Source organism: Pseudophryne corroboree, chromosome 1 (assembly GCF_028390025.1).
Source record: "Pseudophryne corroboree isolate aPseCor3 chromosome 1, aPseCor3.hap2, whole genome shotgun sequence".
Classification (NCBI taxonomy): domain Eukaryota; kingdom Metazoa; phylum Chordata; class Amphibia; order Anura; family Myobatrachidae; genus Pseudophryne; species Pseudophryne corroboree.
Genome location: NC_086444.1, coordinates 625,127,870 through 625,148,868, shown reverse-complemented (window position 1 = coordinate 625,148,868; position 20,999 = coordinate 625,127,870). Strand labels below are relative to the sequence as shown.

General features: G+C 45.7%; 1 protein-coding gene across 9 annotated transcripts in view; it reads left to right on the top strand.

The window, feature by feature from the left end:
• Positions 1 to 20,999, top strand: part of MYO9B (myosin IXB) — a 284,115-nt gene that overhangs the window by 120,145 nt on the left and 142,971 nt on the right. For all 9 annotated transcript variants that reach the window (XM_063914492.1, XM_063914494.1, XM_063914490.1 and 6 more), the window contains exons 4-5: positions 3,981 to 4,043; positions 4,451 to 4,550. In XM_063914492.1, the coding sequence (XP_063770562.1) occupies positions 3,981 to 4,043; positions 4,451 to 4,550 (163 nt within the window). The remainder of the gene's footprint in view (positions 1 to 3,980; positions 4,044 to 4,450; positions 4,551 to 20,999) is intronic.

Sequence of the window (20,999 nt, the reverse complement as noted above, 5' to 3'; positions counted from 1 at the left end):
GATGGCATCCCGCCTCAACAAAAAGCTACAAAGGTATTGCGCCAGGTCAAGAGACCCTCAGGCGATAGCTGTGGACGCACTAGTAACACCGTGGGTGTTCCAGTCTGTCTGTGTTTCCTCCTCTTCCTCTCATACCCAAGGTGCTGAGAATCGTAAGAAAAGGGGAGCGAGAACAATACTCATTGTCCCGGATTGGCCAAGAAGGACTTGGTACCCGGAACTGCAAGAAATGCTTACAGAGGACCCATGGCCTCTGCCTCTCAGACAGGACCTGTTGCAACAGGGGCCCTGTCTGTTCCAATACTTACCGCGGCTGCGTTTGACGGCATGGCGGTTGAACGCCGGATCCTAGCGGAAAAAGGCATTCTGGATTAAGTTATTCCTACGCTAATAAAGGCTAGGAAGGACGTGACAGCAAAACATTATCACTGTATATGGCGAAAATATGTTGCTTGGTGTGAGGCCAGGAAGGCCCCTACGGAGGAATTCCAGCTGGGCCGGTTCCTGCACTTCCTACAGTCAGGAGTAACTATGGGCTTAAAATTGGGGTCCATAAAGGTCCAGATTTCGGCCCTATCCATTTTATTTCAAATGGAACTGGCTTCACTTCCTGAGGTTCAGACGTTTGTTAAGGGAGTGCTGCATATTCAGCTCCCTTTTGTGCCACCAGTGGCACCTTGGGATCTTAACGTGGTGTTGAGTTTCCTAAAATCTCACTGGTTTGAGCCACTTAAGACCGTGGAGTTAAAATATCTCCCGTGGGAAGTGTTCATGCTATTGGCCTTAGCTTCGGCTAGGCGTGTGTCAGAATTGGCGGCTTTGTATGTAAAAGCCCCTATCTGGTTTTCCATATGGACAGGGCAGAATTACGGACTCGTCCGCAATTTCTGCCGAAGGTGGTGGTGTCTTTTCATTTGAACCAACCTATTGTGGTGCCTGCGGCTACTCGTGACTTGGAGGATTCCAAGTTGCTTGATGTAGTCAGGGCTTTGAAGATTTATGTAGCCAGGACGGCTGGAGTCAGGAAAACTGACTCGCTGTTTATCCTGTATGCATCCAACAAGCTGGGTGCTCCTGCTTCAAAGCAAACTATTGCTCGCTGGATCTGTAACACGATTCAGCAGGCTCATTCTGCGGCTGGATTGCCGCATCCAAAATCAGTGAAAGCCCATTCCACAAGGAAAGTTGGCTCTTCTTGGGCGGCTGCCCGAGGGGTCTCGGCATTACAGCTTTGCCGAGCAGCTACTTGGTCGGGTTCAAACACCTTTGCAAAGTTCTATAAGTTTGATACCCTGGCTGAGGATGACCTTGTGTTTGCCCATTCGGTGCTGCAGAGTCATCCGCACTCTCCCTCCCGTTTGGTAGCTTTGGTATAATCACCATGGTCCTTACGGAGTCCCCAGCATCCACTAGGACGTTAGAGAAAATAAGATTTTACTCACCGGTAAATCTATTTCTCGTAGTCCGTAGTGGATGCTGGGCGCCCGTCCCAAGTGCGGACTTTCTGCAATACGTGTATATAGTTATTGCTTAATAAAGGGGTTATGTTGGCATCCGTTGTTTGATGCTCAGTTGTTGTTCATACTGTTAACTGGGTATAGTTATCACGAGTTATACGGTGTGATTGGTGTGGCTGGTATGAGTCTTACCCTGGATTCCAAAATCCTTTCCTTGTACTGTCAGCTCTTCCGGGCACAGTTTCCTTAACTGAGGTCTGGAGGAGGGGCATAGAGGTAGGAGCCAGTGCACACCAGTAGTCTAATTCTTTCTTAGAGTGCCCAGTCTCCTGAGGAGCCCGTCTATTCCCCATGGTCCTTACGGAGTCCCCAGCATCCACTACGAACTACGAGAAATAGATTTACCGGTGAGTAAAATCTTATTTATTTTTTTGAGCAGTCTATAATAAGCAGATATAGGCGGAATTCAATTACACGTAAAGGGAACGAATCGGGAGCCCTTTTTGCACGAAGGTGGAACTCGCTAAAAAGTTCTTACTACCTATGGAGCGAGATCCCCGCTGCCGTAAAGTGCGGCAGTATCGGGAGGATTCGCTGGCCAGATCTACTCAGAACCTAATTGACTCCTTCTACATGGTATTATTCAACCCATGTCATTCATCCCTATCCTGTTGATAAAGCCTAATATTTATCTTACTGAAAACCCTCTAAAAGGTTAAAGAACACAGTACGCTATTGGCGTATGGAATACCGTAAGAGTACGCACGTTGCGTAACAATCGCTTAGCCGTGGTCGAGACGCACGAGCGTCACGTTCGCTCACGGCTAAGAGAGTACAGGCAAGCACGCTATAGGCTGCCGACTAACTTAATGATACGCTATCAGCGTAGCGGACGCTCGGGACCACGAGGAGATCACAAGCGGCGCTGACGCTCAGTGTTAAACCTTTATAACTATACCATACACAATATACTTATACTGTAAACCCTTGTTTAGTGATAAGGTGTAAATGCAACACACTGTAACCTTGTTAGTTTAAAAGCTGTATGAGCGTATGTGACGCTCAGAGATCACTCTAGCAATATAATAATCAATCAAATACCGGTCTAAGGTTCTAACGCCTTTAGTGAGAGAATGAACGTTCAAAAAGTATAATACAGTACAAGTTATACACTACCAAAATAACATAGAATATCTAACCAAGTAACTACACATAAAATACAATAAAGACACAAGTACTTTTAAGGGGAAGGAGAGAGAGAGAGATTGAGAGAGATTGAGAGAGAGTGAGAGAGAATGGCTTATGATAACAATAAAGACAATATGATTGCAGAGAAACTTACGCACAAAGGGAAACAATCGCATGCGCCTTCTGGATATCCAGCTCCCGATTATCAGTGATGAGAACCGTTGAAGAGAATAGAGCTGGCCCAGATCGGCTTGTCCTTTTATACACTACACACAATACAGTACAATGGTCCCTATATTCTTATTGTTCATTGGACACAGGAATTCGTCTTTGCATTATAACAAAAGGTCATAGGTTGATTCATACAGGTGGGCTGTGACTATTCCTAACTGCTCAGGTGGGTGGGAAACTAGGTTTCCCGCCGCATGGGTAATAAAGTGCAAATACAGTAAATGTTCATAAACTTCTTATGTCCATAACTATTCGCACGAGCGATTAATCCGCTTCAAACCAACACCGGAATATTGCTAATTAAATACTCTTCCGATGGATACTAAACACCACTGTATAACCCCTGTCTGACCCTTCGTATCAAACAAAGAGGGATCTCTTTGTCTATGAACATGCTACATTAACTAAACTTTCAGATTCTATCAAAGGGACCATAATCTACAAAATACATTATATGGTTAAAATATGTGACGATTGAGTCGCCCGCTAGACGCACATAAACTCCACCGTAAATGCGCATACCGTGCGCCCGCGAGTGCACGTGACAGCGAGTATACGCACGCACGGAAGGGCTCATGCACGCGCAGCGGGGACACGCATGAGGTGCAAATATGGCAGTGTGCATCATGATATTTTTCTGACTTTGACACTGTTCTGATCAACCCTTTTATGGATTTAGAGTGTAGGATATGTTGTCACAACATCTCAATGTGCTTTGTATCACATTATGAATAGAGCTATAAGCTATTATAGTGGTACAGGTTAAGTATGTTGCCATATCCTAAACGGATACAATTGCTCATTATAACTAATGGTATGTAAAGTGGTTATATGATTACGTTTGTTTAGATGTAATAGACCTCTAAATTTGGAAACATTGGTCCAATAAACATTCTTAATACTGAGCTTTTGTTTTGCCATCTGAATGAAAGCTAGACAAGAAGCCCATATTACATAAATAAAAGATAAAGCCATAAAAATGTATTAATATTACTATTATTATTATTTTTATTATTATTATTTTTTTATATTCTCATTCTACTCATTTTGCTCAATCTCTTGTGCAGTGTACTTTCCTATTTATTGTCTTTGTTATTTTCTCAGGGCTGTGGTGGAAAAATACCTCCTTGAAAAATCCCGGCTTGTTTCTCAGGAAAAAAATGAAAGGTGAGACACACAGATGAAGCAGTGGTCCAAAGACACGAAACCTAATAGTGCAGTATGGGTTTCACATGTGAAACACAAGAGAGCATGTTTAGCTATGGGTAATAGACTGAGTTGCAGGCAGCCGCGAAAGTTTGTTTATTTAGCTGCTATATTTAAAGCAGCAATATTATAAAAGGCAACACACACCTGGTTGTGCCTTTTACAAATATGCTGCTTTAAGTATAGCCGCTAAATCAACAAAATGCCATGACTGCCTGCTACTTGCAGTTTGTTGCATATACCCCAATGTGTTCTTTGGGGTTAGCAGCAACTTTTTTTTAAAGCGTGGCCTTACAAATTAGTTGCCATCTTCTACTGCTTACTTTAATCACTCCACATGCCTCTGATTGTTACGTCTGCTTTCCCAGGAATTACCATGTTTTCTACTATATGCTTCTTGGGGCTTCTGAGGAAGAGAAGAAAGAGTTTCAGCTCAAGCAGCCTGAAGATTATTTTTACCTCAATCAGGTAATACATGTCTTATTAAAGGAATGTTGGCTATATATATATATATATATATATATATGTGCGTGTGTGTGTTTTTCCCCCTATGTGTAGCAATACCTACCATTCAGCAGAATTTCGCTTTTCTTGTCCTCTTACATGCTTTGGAAACCCTCAGTCTTTTTCCTATCTGGACATGTTGGGATACAGTTATGTTGCCGGCAGTTGGGATCCAAGCGGTCAGGATACAGACGCCGGAATCCCGACCACTGACCATGCCAAAACCTGGAATCCCGGCTAACAGGGGCTATTCCCACTCGTGGGTGTCCATGACACCCACAGAGTGGGTATAGAACCTATGGCGGAGTGGGTATAGAACCTATGGCGTACGCAGCGAGCCTGCAAGGGGCTTTGTTGCACTTGCCCCCCTATGCCGGCATTCTGTTGGCGGGGATCTCGACATCAGTATGCCAACCACCAGGATCCCGAATGCCGGCATAGCATACCCAATGCGACATTAGCATAGGCCAAGTGGCAAGGAGCGGACATGACTACAATGGAGTCAGGACAGGGCCAAGTTGTGGGGGCCCCACAAAAATAAAAATTGGGCCTTCAAAATACACCCACCTCCCTGAAAATAACTTACTTCGGTGTAACTCTGTAGTCCGCACTACTTAAATAGGCACCCGGTCCACAACCCAAGAACTTAATGTAATTACGTTGCACCGCTGCTGGTCCCTCCAGAACACATTTAGGGCAGATTTTATGGGTTGTGAACCAGGTGTCTCTTTAGCTGCATGATGCTGCCAGGCCCACTGTTGTACACTGCTTGCAGCATCGCAGTTTGTGAACAGTGTGCATCTTCAGAGTGGAGTCAAGTTATATTAGGGAAAGAAGGGAGGCAGAGCCTTGCCTTGTAAACATGTGAAGGGGCTGGCATAGTAAAATAAAACTAACACATGCGTTCCCTACACTAAGCACAAACTTGCAAAAAAAAATTAGGGGGCTTGCGTGTACTTCAGAGGAATCCATACGACAGTTCAATGGGGGTAATTCCAAGTTGATCGCAGCAGGAAATTTTTTAGCATTTGGGCAAAACCATGTGCACTGCAGGGGAGGCAGATATAACATGTGCAGGGAGAGTTAGATTTGGGTGTGGTGTGTTCAAACTGCAATCTAATTTGCAGTGTAAAAATAAAGCAGCTAGTATTTACCCTGCACAGAAACAAAATAACCCACCCAAATCTAACTCTCTGCACATGTTATACCTCCCCCCCCCCCCCCCCCCCTGCAGTGCACATGGTTTTGCCCAACTGCTAAAAAATGTCCTGCTGCGATCAACTTGCAATTACCCCCAATGTTGGCACTGCCTGTTTCAGACCCATGTTATGGGCACTAATGTAACTTGCGAAAGCAGCATGTTACGAAGTTGTACTAACGACACCATATAAAATATATACAGGTTGAGTATCCCTTATCCAAAATACTTGGGACCGGAAGTATTTTGGATATCGGATTTTTCCTTATTTTGGAATAATTGCATACCATAATGAGATATCATGGTGATGGGACCTAAGTCTAAGCACAGAATGTATTTATGTTTCATATACACACAGCCTGATAGTATATTTTAGCCAATATATAAAATAACTTTGTGCATTAAACAAAGTGTGTGTACATACACACAATTCATTTATGTTTCATATACACCTTATACACACAGACTGAAGGTCATTTAATACATTCTTTTAATAACTTTGTGTATTAAAAAAAGTTTGTGTACATTGAGCCATCAGAAAACAAAGGTTTCACTATCTCACTCTCACTCAAACAATTCCGTATTTCGGAATATTCCGTATTTCGGAATATTTAGATATGGGATACTCAACCTGTATAAGTAGCATTTTAACATTGTCTGCATATGGCTTCAGCCTGTATGGAGTGTCAAAATAATTATTGGTGATCTTGGAACTGCAAACCATTTAAGTAGAAGTGCTGTTTTTAAATGGGACATGATTGTGGCAATGTTTTAGACCTTTTAAATATACTACAGCAATGTCCTGTTAATCAAATTTAACAAAAATGAAAGGTAAACTTTAGTATAGTCTCACGGCTATCTCGGACTCCATCACATCCCGCTGCTGATGTGCAGTAAAAATGTGCTACAATAAACAACAACCAGGTATTTGCTTTCACTTTGTAGACTTCTTTCTGAAAATAAAATTATTATTCTTAGTTGCTATAAATTAGTTGCTTTAGCACCTCTTCTGATCACTTATAGCACAAAGTGTTTGAGGTTTGTATTTGTTTTTTAAATTTCCATTCTTTCACCTTAAGTCATGGAGGGTTATGTAATAGATTCTGAGATGAAGGAACCGGCGAGATTTTGGCGAGTTCACTGCTAAATATAAAGCAGCAATTAGTTATAAGGATAGTTTTGGTCTAAGCTACTGTTTCACAATCAACGTTTGGAACAACATATTAGTCCTAATTTCATGAAACAGTGCTATAAGTGAGTTGAGTAAATGACTGTGGCTTGGTTATACAGGTACACGGCCTTTAAACAGTGCTGTATTGCTGCTCCGGAAACTGTGCTACACATTTGAGTCTGTGATTGCATTATGCACTGATCAAGAGAATGAAACTTTGGTTTTTAAGAGGAATTGTTATTGACTGTCGCTGTTAGTCTTCCATGCTAACATGGAGTTGCATGACCGCAGCTCCTGTGAGGATGACAAGAGGAATGGCTGTAGAGTGAATGTTGATACTCTCCGTCCTTTATAAAGCAGGGAGTCCCATTGGTCACTGACGGTTATAGCATTCTCATACTGTGTTCTGGATCCTTCTATTTCATTTTGATACCCGGGTCTGATCCTTTCCAGCATTTAGATTGCTGCCTGTAGTAACCTTTGCATTGCTACCTCATTTAGACTTTTTGTTGGTGAACTATACTCTGATGCCATTAAACCCATTTTCATGACGCGCTTCCAAGCCTCTAGATTGATCGGGATGTATTGAAAATGCCAGCGGTTGGGATCCCGGCATTCAGGACACCGATGCTGGAATCTAGACATCCAACATTTTACCGGCGGTCTGAATCCCGACACACACATGCACCCCCCTCCCCCCTGTAATTCCCACCCGGTTGGTGAGTCCATGCCACCAATCCATTGGGAATAGAATCAGGCCCGAAGCACAGCGAGCCCGCGAGGGGAGACACTGCCGGTATTACGGCAGGCGAAATGCCGCTGTCAGTATACCACATCCGATTGATCTTTGGTCTTGTTTTGTCCTGTGTCTCCCAAGACTGCATTTGGTTTAAAGAATATTGTTACCAGACTGTATGTCAGCACTGAGATACAGACCAGACTATGCTAGAAGGACCACAGCAGAGAGTGACACCCCAAGCAAGAAAGAGGAACTGCATGGCTTTTGAAAGGTGCAGGCTGCTAGAATGAACACTATTCCTCAAGGCACCCTAAAGCTGGGTACACACTGTAAAGACGGATCCGCCAATCGATTTGGCTGATTTGGTAAGCTTTACACGCTTGCTAATCGCCAGCTCGATGCGTCTGGCGAGACATCTCAACTGCCTGCTCACTTGTGATCTCATTGTTGACAGTGCCTGCGGTCATATAACGGGTCAGTGTGCGGATAGCCCTTTCACGCATGCAGATGTACTGATATATCGCAGGGCTTGACAAATGTTTATAAAATCTAGAAGTCAGAATGAAAGTTTAGGAGCCAGACCATCACCCCCCCACCCAAACCCACATTACTGAGCATATCGAAACATCGAATTTGATGGCAGAGAAAAACCACTTGGCCCATCTAGTCTGCCTCCTTTGTTTACCTTTTGGTAACCTCGACCCTATTTAGTCCTTAGATCTTTGTAAGGATATACTTATGTCTACCCCAAGCATGTTTGCATAGCTCTACTGTCTTAGCTTCTTCCAATTCTGATGGGAGGCTGTTCCACCTATCCGTTACCCTTTCTGTAAAGTAATTTTTCCTCAAGTTTCTTTTGAACCTTGCTCCTCCTAGTTTCAACACGTGTTCTTATACTACTTTCTCTGACGTCCTAGTGGATGCTGGGTACTCCGTAAGGACCACGTGGAATATACGGGCTCCGCAGGAGACTGGGCACTCTAAAGAAAAGATTAGGTACTACATCTGTTGTGCACTGGCTCCTCCCTCTATGCCCCTCCTCCAGACCTCAGTTAGAATCTGTGCCCGGCCAGAGCTGGATGCACTCTAGGGGCTCTCCTGAGCTTCCTAGAAAGAAAAGTATTTGTTAGGTTTTTTATTTTCAGTGATATCTGCTGGCAACAGACTCACTGCTACGTGGGACTTAGGGGAGAGAAGCAAACCTACCTGCTTGCAGCTAGCTTGTGCTTCTAGGCTACTGGACACCATTAGCTCCAGATGGATCGAACACAGGGCCCGACCTCGATCGTCCGTTCCCGGAGCCTTCGGTCTTCATTAAGGTAGCGCACAGCACTGCAGCTGTGCGCCATTGCTCCCTATGCACACCACACACTCCGGTCACTGATGGGTGCAGGGCGCTGGGGGGGGGCGCCCTGGGCAGCAATTAGAGTACCTTACATGGCTAATTGACACATAATACAGCTTTTAAGCTGTATATGTGCATAATCCCCCGCCATTATACAGATAAAAAAGCGGGAGAAGTCCGCCGAGAAGGGGGCGGGGCTATCTTCCTCAGCACACCGGCGCCATTTTCTCTTCACAGCTCCGCTGGAAGACAGCTCCCCAGGCTCTCCCCTGCAGTTTCCAGACATCAAGGGTAAAAAAGAGAGGGGGGGCACTAAATTTAGGCGCAAAGCTATATATAAAAGCAGCTATAGGGAAAATCGCTTTTGTTAGTGTAAATCCCTTATTATATAGCACTGTGGTGTGTGCTGGCATACTCTCTCTCTGTCTCCCCAAAGGACTTTGTGGGGTCCTGTCCTCAGTCAGAGCATTCCCTGTGTGTGTGTGCAGTGTGTCGGTACGGCTGTGTCGACATGTTTGATGAGGACGCTTACGTGGAGGCGGAGCAGGTGCCGATAAGTGTGATGTCGCCCCCTGCGGGGCCGACACCTGAGTGGATGGATATGTGGAAGGTATTAACCGACAGTGTCAACTCCTTACATAAAAGGTTCGATGACGCAGCTTTGGGACAGCCGGCATCTCAGCCCGCGCCTGCCCAGGCATCTCAGAGGCCGTCAGGGGCTCAAAAACGCCCGCTACCTCAGATGGCAGACACAGATGTCGACACGGAGTCTGACTCCAGTGTCGACGAGGATGAGACAAATATACAATCCACTAGGGCCATCCGATGCATGATTACGGCAATGAAAAATGTGTTGCACATTTCTGACATTAACCCGGTTACCACAAAAAAGGGTATTATGTTTGGGGAGAAAAAGCAGCCAGTGACTTTTCCCCCATCTGATGAGTTAAACGAATTGTGTGAAGAAGCGTGGGGTTCCCTAGATAAGAAACTAGTAATTTCTAAGCGGTTACTAATGGCGTACCCTTTCCCGCCAACGGATAGGTTACGCTGGAAGACATCCCCTAAGGTGGACAAGGCGCTCACACGCTTATCAAAAAAGGTGGCACTGCCGTCTCAGGATACGGCCGCCTTAAAGGAGCCTGCAGATAGGAAAGCAGGAGGCTATCCTGAAGTCTGTGTATACACACTCAGGTACTATACTGAGACCTGCTATTGCTTCAGCATGGATGTGCAGTGCTGCAGCAGCGTGGTCTGATTCCCTGTCTGATAACATTGATTCCCTTGACAGGGACACTATATTGCTAACCATAGAGCATATTAAAGACGTAGTCTTATATATGAGAGATGCACAGAGGGATATTTGCCGGCTGGCATCTAGAATTAATGCGATGTCCATTTCTGCCAGGAGAGTATTATGGACTCGGCAGTGGACGGGTGATGCTGATTCTAAAAGGCACATGGAAATTTTACCTTATAAGGGTGAGGAATTGTTTGGGGATGGTCTTTCGGACCTCGTATCCACAGCAACAGCTGGGAAGTCGACTTTTTTACCTCAGGTTCCCTCACAGCCTAAGAAGTACAGTCCTTTCGGCCTCAGAAAGGCAAGTGGGTAAGAGGGGCGTCCTTTCTGCCCAGAGGCAGGGGTAGAGGGAAAAAGCTGCACCATACAGCCAGTTCCCAAGAACAAAAATCCTCCCCTGCTTCCACTAAGTCCACCGCATGACGCTGGGGCTCCACATGTGGAGCCAGGTGCGGTGGGGGCCCGTCTCCAGAACTTCAGCGACCAGTGGGTTCGCTCACAGGTGGATCTCTGGGTTCTACAAGTGGTATCTCAGGGATACAAGCTGGAATTCGAGACGTCTCCCCCTCGCCGTTACCTCAAATCAGCCTTGCCAGCTACTCCCCAGGACAGGGAGGTAGTACTGGCGGCAATTCACAAGCTGTACCTCCAGCAGGTGATAATAAAAGTTCCCCTCCTTCAACAGGGACGGGGTTACTATTCCACAATGTTTGTGGTACCGAAACCAGACTGTTCGGTGAGACCCATTCTAAATTTGAAATCCTTGAACACTTATATAAGGAAGTTCAAGTTCAAAATGGAATCGCTCAGGGCGGTTATTGCAAGCCTGGAAGAGGGGGATTACATGGTATCACTGGACATAAAGGATGCTTACCTACATGTCCCCATTTACCCACCTCACCAGGTGTGCCTCCGTTTTGTGGTACAGGACTGCCATTACGAATTCCAGACGTTGCCGTTTGGTCTGTCCACGGCACCGAGGGTATTTACCAAAGTAATGGCCGAAATGATGATACTCCTTCGAAAGAATGGAGTTATAATTATCCCGTACGATCTCCTTATAAAGGCGAGGTCTAGGGAGCAGTTATTGGTCGGAGTAGCACTATCTCAGGAAGTACTACAACAGCACGGCTGGATTCTGAATATCCCGAAGTCGCAGCTGGTTCCTACGACGCTTCTGCTATTCCTGGGTATGATTCTGGACACAGAACAGAAGAAGGTGTTTCTCCCGGAGGAGAAGGCCAAGGAGTTGTCATCTCTGGTCAGAGACCTCCTAAAACCAAAACAGGTGTCTGTGCATCACTGCACGCAAGTCCTGGGAAAGATGGTAGCTTCCTACGAGGCAATTCTATTCGGCAGGTTCCATGCACGGATCTTTCAGTGGGATCTGTTAGACAAGTGGTCCGGATCGCTTCTTCAGATGCATTGGCTGATCACCCTGTCCCCGAGGGCCAGGGTGTCTCTGCTGTGGTGGCTGCAGAGTGCTCATCTACTCGAGGGCCGCAGATTCGGCATACAGGACTGGGTCCTGGTGACCACGGATGCAAGCCTCCGAGGTTGGGGGGCAGTCACTCAGGGAAGAAACTTCCAAGGACAATGGTCGAGTCAGGAAGCTTCCCTACACATAAACATTCTGGAACTAAGGGCCATTTACAATGCCCTAAGTCAGGCAAAACCCCTGCTTCAAAACCAGCCGGTGCTGATTCAGTCAGACAACATCACGGCGGTCGCCCATGTAAACAGACAGGGCGGCACAAGAAGCAGGATGGCGATGGCAGAAGCCACAAGGATTCTCCGATGGGCGGAAAATCACGTAATAGCACTGTCAGCAGTGTTCATTCCGGGAGTGGACAACTGGGAAGCAGACTTCCTCAGCAGGCACGACCTCCACCCGGGAGAGTGGGGACTTCAGCCAGAAGTCTTCCAGCTGATTGTAAATCGTTGGGAAAGGCCACAGGTGGACATGATGGCGTACCGCCTCAACAAAAAGCTAAAAAGATATTGCGCCAGGTCAAGGGACCCTCAGGCGATAGCTGTGGACGCTCTAGTGAAACCGTGGGTGTACCAGTCGGTTTATGTGTTCCCTCCTCTTCCTCTCATACCAAAGGTACTGAGGATAATAAGAAAGAGAGGAGTAAGAACTATACTCATCGTTCCGGATTGGCCAAGAAGGACTTGGTACCCGGAACTACAAGAAATGATCTCAGAGGACCCTTGGCCTCTGCCTCTCAGACAGGACCTGCTACAGCAGGGGCCCTGTCTGTTCCAAGACTTACCGCGGCTGCGTTTGACGGCATGGCGGTTGAACGCCGGATCCTGATGGAAAAGGGCATTCCGGTTGAAGTCATTCCTACGCTGATAAAAGCTAGGAAGGATGTGACAGCAAAACATTTATCACCGCATATGGCGAAAATATGTTGCTTGGTGTGAGGCTATGAAGGCCCCAACAGAAGAATTTCAGCTGGGTCGTTTTCTGCACTTCCTACAGTCAGGAGTGACTATGGGCCTAAAATTGGGATCCATTAAAGTCCAGATTTCGGCCCTGACTATTTTCTTTCAAAAAGAACTGGCTTCACTGCCTGAAGTTCAGACGTTTGTTAAGGGAGTGCTGCATATTCAGCCCCCTTTTGTGCCCCCAGTGGCACCTTGGGATCTCAACGTTGTGTTGGATTTCCTAAAATCACATTGGTTTGAGCCACTTCAGACCGTGGAGTTGAAATATCTCACGTGGAAAGTGGTCATGCTTTTGGCCTTGGCTTCGGCTAGGCGTGTGTCAGAATTGGCGGCTTTGTCATGCAAAAGCCCCTATCTGATCTTCCTTATGGACAGGGCAGAATTGAGGACTCGTCCCCAATTTCTCCCTAAGGTGGTATCCGCGTTCCATTTGAACCAACCTATTGTGGTGCATGCGGCTACTCGGGACTTGGAGGCTTCCAAGTTGCTGGATGTAGTCCGGGCCCTGAAAATCTATGTTTCCAGGACGGCTAGAGTCAGAAAAACTGACTTGCTGTTTATCCTGCATGCACCCAACAAGCTGGGTGCTCCTGCTTCAAAGCAGACTATTGCTCGCTGGATCTGTTGCACGATTCAACTTGCACATTCTGTGACTGGACTGCCGCATCCTAAATCAGTCAAAGCCCATTCCACGAGGAAGGTGGGCTTTTCTTGGGCGGCTGCCCGAGGGGTCTCGGCTTTACAACTTTGCCGAGCTGCTACCTGGTCGGGATCAAACACGTTTACAAAATTCTACAAGTTTGATACCCTGGCTGAGGAGGACCTTGAGTTTGCTCATTCGGTGCTGCAGAGTCATCCGCACTCTCCCGCCCGTTTGGGAGCTTTGGTATAATCCCCATGGTCCTTACTCACCGGTAAATCTATTTCTCGTAGTCCGTAGTGGATGCTGGGAGCCCGTCCCAAGTGCGGAATTCTGCAATACTTGTATATAGTTATTGCTTAACTATAGGGTTTTTTGTTCTGAGCCATCAGTTTAATGAGGCTCAGTTGTTCATACTGTTAACTGGGTATAATTATCACAAGTTGTACGGTGTGATTGGTGTGGCTGGTATGAGTCTTACCCTGGATTCCAAATCCTTTCCTAGTAATGTCAGCTCTTCCGGGCACAGTTTCCCTAACTGAGGTCTGGAGGAGGGGCATAGAGGGAGGAGCCAGTGCACACCAGATGTAGTACCTAATCCTTTTCTTTAGAGTGCCCAGTCTCCTGCGGAGCCCGTCTATTCCCCATGGTCCTTACGGAGTACCCAGCATCCACTACGGACTACGAGAAATAGATTTACCGGTGAGTAAAATCTTATTTTTCCTTTGAAGAATGTCTCCATCCAATGTCTAATATTGCATATTTGCATGTGGGCTCCCTCATCAATTGCTTGAGGGATGCTCCCTGCAAGAAAATTAGAAAGTCCCCACTTCTAGTGGAACTTGCAGAAGCACCCAGTTTACATCATTTAGATTCAAGTCTCCCATGACTATTTATTAAAAGCCATGTTAGTGATGTCCTGCAACAGTTTCCTGTCCAGTTTCTCCCCCCTGGCCTGGTGGTCTATAGATCACCCTAGTGCAAATAATGTCCTTCTACCCGGATTCTATGGTCACCAAAAGTGTGCCTGTTTTTTTCATCAATATATTTTATTAAAGCAGCTTTTATGCTCTTTTTAACAAAACATTGCTACCCCTCCTACGATCTTTCCCATTCCATCCTTTCTAACAAAAAGTGTATCTGATGGATATATTGGCATAGGGGTATATGCAATTGCCGGCGAATCGCGGCAATTTTTCGGCCGTTTTTTAATTCGACACAATTCGACCGTCTAATTCCGGCAGGTGGGTGCCGGAATTAAACATATTCAATAAAAAACGGGATTAGACAGTCCCCCGACTGTCAGAAATTTGTAGGGTGTTTAGAGGCATAGTTTGACGGATTTTGATTAGATTTTAAAAAATGTTTAAAAAACGGTAAAAAACCCGAAAAAAAATTGCGTGGGGTCCCCCCTCCTAAGAATAACCAGCCTCGGGCTCTTCGAGTCGGTCCTGGTTCTAAAAATTGGGGGGGGAAACTGACAGGGGATCCCCCGTATTTTTAAAACCAGCACCGGGCTCTGCGCCTGGTGCTGGTGCAAAAAATACGGGGGACAAAAAGCGTAGCGGTCCCTCGTATTTTTTACACCAGCACCGGGCTCCACTAGCTGGACAGATAATGCCACAGCCGGGGGTCACTTTTATACAGCGCCCTGCGGCCATGGCAATAAATACCCAACTAGTCACCCCTGACCGGGGTACCCTGGAGGAGTGGGGACCCCTTCAATCAAGATGTCCCCAGCCACCCAAGGGCCAGGGGTGAAGCCCGAGGCTGTCCCCCCCCCCCCCCCCCCCACCCCCCCAAGGGCTGCGGATGGGGGGCTGATAGCCTTGAGTAAAATGAAAGAATATTGTTTTTCCAGAAGAACTACAAGTCCCAGCAAGCCCCCCCTCCCCCCCGCAAGCTGGTACTTGGAGAACCACAAGTACCAGCATGCGGGTGGAAAAACTGTCCCGCTGGTACCTGTAGTTCTACTGGGAAAAAAATACCCAAATAAAAACAGGAGACACACACCGTGAAAGTAAAAGTTTATTTCATACATGCCGACACATACATACTTACCTATGTTGACCCGCCGACTGCCACGTCTCCAATGTCGCCGACGATCCGGGGTACCTGTGAATAAAATTATACTCGCCTCAATCCAGTGTCCTGTGATTTGTAATCCACGTACTTGGCAAAACAAAAAAACGAATACCCGGACCACACGGACTGAAAGGGGTCCCATGTTTACACATGGGACCCCTTTCCCCGAATGCAGAGACCCCCCGTGACTCCTGTCGCAGAAAGTTCCCTTCAGCCAATCAGGAAGCGCCACTTCGTGGCACTCACCTGATTGGCTCTGCGCGTCTGAGCTCAGACGCGCATTGCACAGCCCCTTTTTTTCGACATTTTCGGGAGTTCGACCGCATTTGCATATACCCCATAAGCTGTGCTGCGGACGTTGTATGTCTGTACACATACATATTTCCTGTACACACGAATAGGTGCACTATGCAATATGTTGTTCATTGGCTGTTGGCATATCGCATAGTGTGTTCCCAGCCTAGCAGTCTAGATCTAGATTCTAAGCATATCCATGCTTGTGCACAGATGGTATTATCAAACTGACTGAGGTACTAATTAAGTCGCCTGTGCTTAAGGATGGATAGCCTTGAAACATGGACAGTTAGGGTGCCTTGAGGGACCGATTTTGGAAAACCAACAAATTGATATCTTGTTGTGGACCTGACCCCTTGCAGTCTTCAACAAGCACTTAATACATTATTTATTTATTATGTATTTATTTCCAGTTATTAATATAGCGCACACATATTCCGCAGCGCTTTACAGAGAATATTTGACCATTCACATCAGTCCCTGCCCCAGTGGAGCTTACAGTCTATATTCCCTACCACATGTATACACACACACACACACACACACACACACACACACACACATACACACATTCATGCTAGGGTTAATTAATTTTTTTTTTGTTATCCAATTAACCTACCTGTATATTTTTGGATTGTGGGAGGAAACCGGAGTAAACCCACGCAAGCACAGGGAGAATATACAAACTCCACACAGTTAGCCCCATGGTGGGAACCGAACCCATGTGAAGCAGTAATGCTAACCATTACACCATCCGTACTGCCCATGGTCACATAATATTGGTATTTCAGATCTAGAGGCAGCTACACAGTAGAGGCCAGGTTTGTCTGAATGTTTTATTTCTTGGGTATCCAAATGAGGTTTTTGTTTTTCCTTACATTTAAATAGATTTCTAAGTATATATCTAAAAAAGGATTTTCATTTATTATTGCCATGACTATTAGAACACAGTAAGCGTAAGTATATCCTTAATGATATGTTAGCACATAAACAATAATTTCTTTTTTGTGTTTAGTGAAAGTGTGTGCTTTATTAGGGAAAATTACAGTGGGCGGATTCTGGCCCTGGGGCTTTCTGTACGCCTCGTGATGTTACAGGAATTACTCAGAATTAAATAATAGAACAGCACTAATCCAGTCACAAACAGCCCTTGTACTGATAGATAGATAGATAATATAATATGAATCTGCATGAGGACGATGCACCAGCTGAAATAAAATGTCAGGACATGTAACTTCTGAATTGAATATTTTGTAGGTCTGTCTACAGTCTGCTCTTAAAATGTAAAAGTTCTTAACTGCCGTCCCCATTTTCTTGTTTGTGTATACACGCTTTGTTTTATATATATATATATATATATATATATATATCCCTTATCCAAAATTAAAAATCACACATTTTTGTGTCCCCTACTGAGATCATGACACACACACACATATATATATATATATATATATATATATATATTACTTTATATGTCTATACACTATATCTATATATACACATCATATATCATACATGTGTCATTATCTCAGTAGGGGACCCAAAAATGTGTGATTTTTAATTTTGGATAAGGGATACTCATCCTGTATATATACATGCACAGATCAGTGAATCCATACTTATAATTGGTGCACATGAACATCTTTAATTTTAGATTTACAAATGTCGTTCCACAGATCACATGACTGTAGTGGGTGCTAGCAGAGCATAAAAGACAACACATTATAACTTGACCATACACCAGGCATTAGTTTGTTTTATTTTGCTGGATTGGTGCAGTTTTTACTGGAATATGTGAATAGCACGTATCTTGGTCCCTTCACAATGATGGCCTACTGCATGCGTAATTGGTATCGAGGTACCTCCAGAGGTGTAGCAAGGTACCATGGTGCCCGGAGCAATGGTGTGTTTTGGCGCCCCCCATGTTTAACATTTGAAAAGGAAAAATATTTAAAAATGTAATTGGTGACAGGGACAGTTCTAGACCTTGTGGAGCAAGGTTGAAAGTTTCCTTTGGGCGCTTTCATGCTGAACATCGTGACAGTGCGCACGCGTACAACAAAGAATATAGGGGCATGGCTTCCTGAGGAAAGGGCGTGACCATAGAATAGTACCTTTTCAGATTACACCACACATTGTCCATTATTCACATTACACCCCTTAGTAGCATCCGTTATTCACATTACACCACACAGTCGTACCCCTTATACACTTTATGCCGCGCAGTAAAGCACCTTATACATGTTGCACAACACTGTAGAGCTGCTTTTATACGTTACAGCACAGTAGAACTGTTTATACACGTTACACTACAGTAGAGCCGTTTATAAATGTTACTCTGCAGCAGCCGGGGCAGAGAGGGGTTGCTGCAGCAGCTGGGCCAAAGAGGGGGTGCTGCAGCAGCCAGGGCAGATAGTGGTGTAGCAGGACAGAAGTAACTCTGCTGCACGGCTACAAGCACACAGTGAGATATAAAAAGAGGGCAGCAGAGCTCCGCCATGTGCTGGCTGTCAATATCTCCTGCTGTTGTCTCTGGTCTGCCCTGTACCCTAACTAGTCTCTGAGTCCAAGTCAGTGTTGGCCCTTCTGTTCTCCTCCTGCTCTGCGCTTACATGTACATCAGCCCACAGTATTATTGAGGGAGGGGGAATGGTCAGGCAGCTGTGTACTGTCTAACTTTCCCAGCGCCCAGAGCCACCCTTGTTATACCCCTGAGTACATCCTCAGATTTTTAAGAGGCAGGTGCCAGGAAGCATAAGTTGTGTTCTGGATTTTTTTTTTTTTTTTAACACTTAGGCACAGATTTATCAAGCATTGGAGAGTGATAAATAGCACAGTGATAAAGTGCCACTCAGTCGGCTCCTAGCTGCCATGTTACAGGCTGTGTTTGAAAAATGACAGGCGCTGATTGGCTAGCACTTTTTCACCGTGCTACTTATCACTCTCCAACGCTTGATAAATCTGGGCCTTAATGCCATGAACGTCTTAAAATAGCTCTTGTTTGTGACACTAGGAAGTGAGACAGGGTAGACGTGTTGTGTGCTGCTCTTATTAAATGCCTTGGTAAAATGGTAAAAATTTCCACTGCCTTATACATGGCCTTCATTGGTGGTGTAAAAGGGCTGATGATAACTGCAGTAGACGTAACAAAGATTCAGGCACTGCAGTAGACGGCTGAAAGTTTGTGTCTGAATATTTTTGGGGACATTGCCCTATTTGGCTCCCACTTCCTGTGTTATTTAATGGCTCAGACACGTGCTGCTTCCCCAGGAGCCCACTGCTAATGTAACTAAAATTAACAATCAAGACCTGTATTTGTCATTCACACAAGAAAACCGAAATGTAATTACTCATTCATCCATAGGGGATACTGGGATGGTGAGATACAGTGGGGTATAGATGGGTCCTTGGAGCTGGTGCACTTTAAATATTTCAAACTGAGTGTGTGTGCTTGCTCCTCCCCCCTCTGCCCCCTCCCTTCAGAGCAGTTTTTAGAAAAAGTGCCCTCAGAGACGGTCACACTCTGGAGGGCTCCAGGGTTTTACTTTCATTTTTACTTAATTTTTAGTTCTCTTTAGCAAACAACAGAGGCAGGTAGTTGGCTACTACCTGCCTGCTACATGGGAGCTTTTGGGGGGGACCCGTTCCCACCTATCTGGGAGGTTTGGCGCCTGGGTCCCCGGCTGCTGGGACATCAGTCCCAGGGTAGCTCACAGGCAGCCATGTGAGGGCTTGCTATGGAGTCCCCTGCAGCCCGCCGCCACCCTTAAGCAGCTGAAAACTACTGTGGTGAGTAGTACCCGGGACCTAGCTGGGGTCCCGGGGCTGGTAGCAGCGCAGGACGCTCCTTGCAGAGCGATCCCCCCATAAGGGAGATGTGTGAACAGGCACACAGGGGGTTCTGGATAACAGACATATATAATGGTAGTTGCTCAATTAGCTTAGTGATATCATTCAGGTGCTTGAAAGGGAGGGGTATTTCTAAGCAAGAAAAAAAAAAGGGCATTTTGTTTCCCCCAGCACCCTGAATGATAACTGTAACCAGATTTAAATGCCACACAATATTAGAATTCATAGATCTCGGTTACATGTATTTGCGCAAATGTATGAATAAGCCCCAAAGTCGCATCAAGGCATTTCTATATATTTGGGGTCCCTGGCGCTATATCTAGGTGCAGGGTTTGGCACCCCAAAGCACCAGCATAAGCCAGAAAGACCAGGGCAGCACACCAGTGAAAAAAACTGTGAAAAAATTATATAAATTAGTGTTGGGAAGCCAAAGCTATAAAGGTGATACAAAAATGAGATGTCGTTAAAATGGAGAAGTAGTGTTAAAGAAATTAGTAAGTAATAAGTGTTAATAGAATGTAAAGATATGCCACACTAGAGCCATCCAGCTCAGCCAGTCCAGAGGCACCACACCCCACACCTCCATTACCCCAATCTGGGTCTATGATTAACCAGCAAGGAGCCACATGATAATGGCTCCTTACATAAATATATCTAAGCTAAGAGCTACCTACCTTGGAGCAACCCCATAATGCCCCTTATGGCATGTCAGGGACTGCACCTCCTCCTAATGCAGGATCCTATCTGCCTCTCACAACAGACATATATAGTGGTAGATGCTGAATAACAGACCGCTTCCTGTTTTCTCACAACAGTAATAGGCCCTACACATTAGGCGATTTCACTGAAAGATATGAACGATCTTGTTCATTAATGAACGAGATAGCATTAATATCTTTCAGTGTGTAGGCACCAACAATGAACGATGCGCGGGCCCACGCTTGTTCATTGTCGGTGCCGGGTTGCTTATACATGTAGGCCAATATGGACAATCTCGTCCATATTAGCATACATTGCTATGAGGCCGGGTGACGGGGGGAGTGTAGAAATCCCCCCCCCCCCCCCGCGCGCGCCGCCGTGTCGCCCGTCGGGCACCTCTGCGGCATATCACCTAATGTGTAGGGCCCTTAAGAGCGCACGCTAATATGTATTTCTCTGTAAGACCCCTCTGTCATGCAGTGTGGATCTTTGTCTTGTTGCAGTGTGTGGACAGGGTGGGCAGACCTGTTTGAACTAGTCTAGCTATCTGCAAGTAATCTGACACCACTGCTTGCTACTATAGCCCTCTCCCATGCAGACTGGAGCTAACACATCTCCCACTCAGCTCCGTAT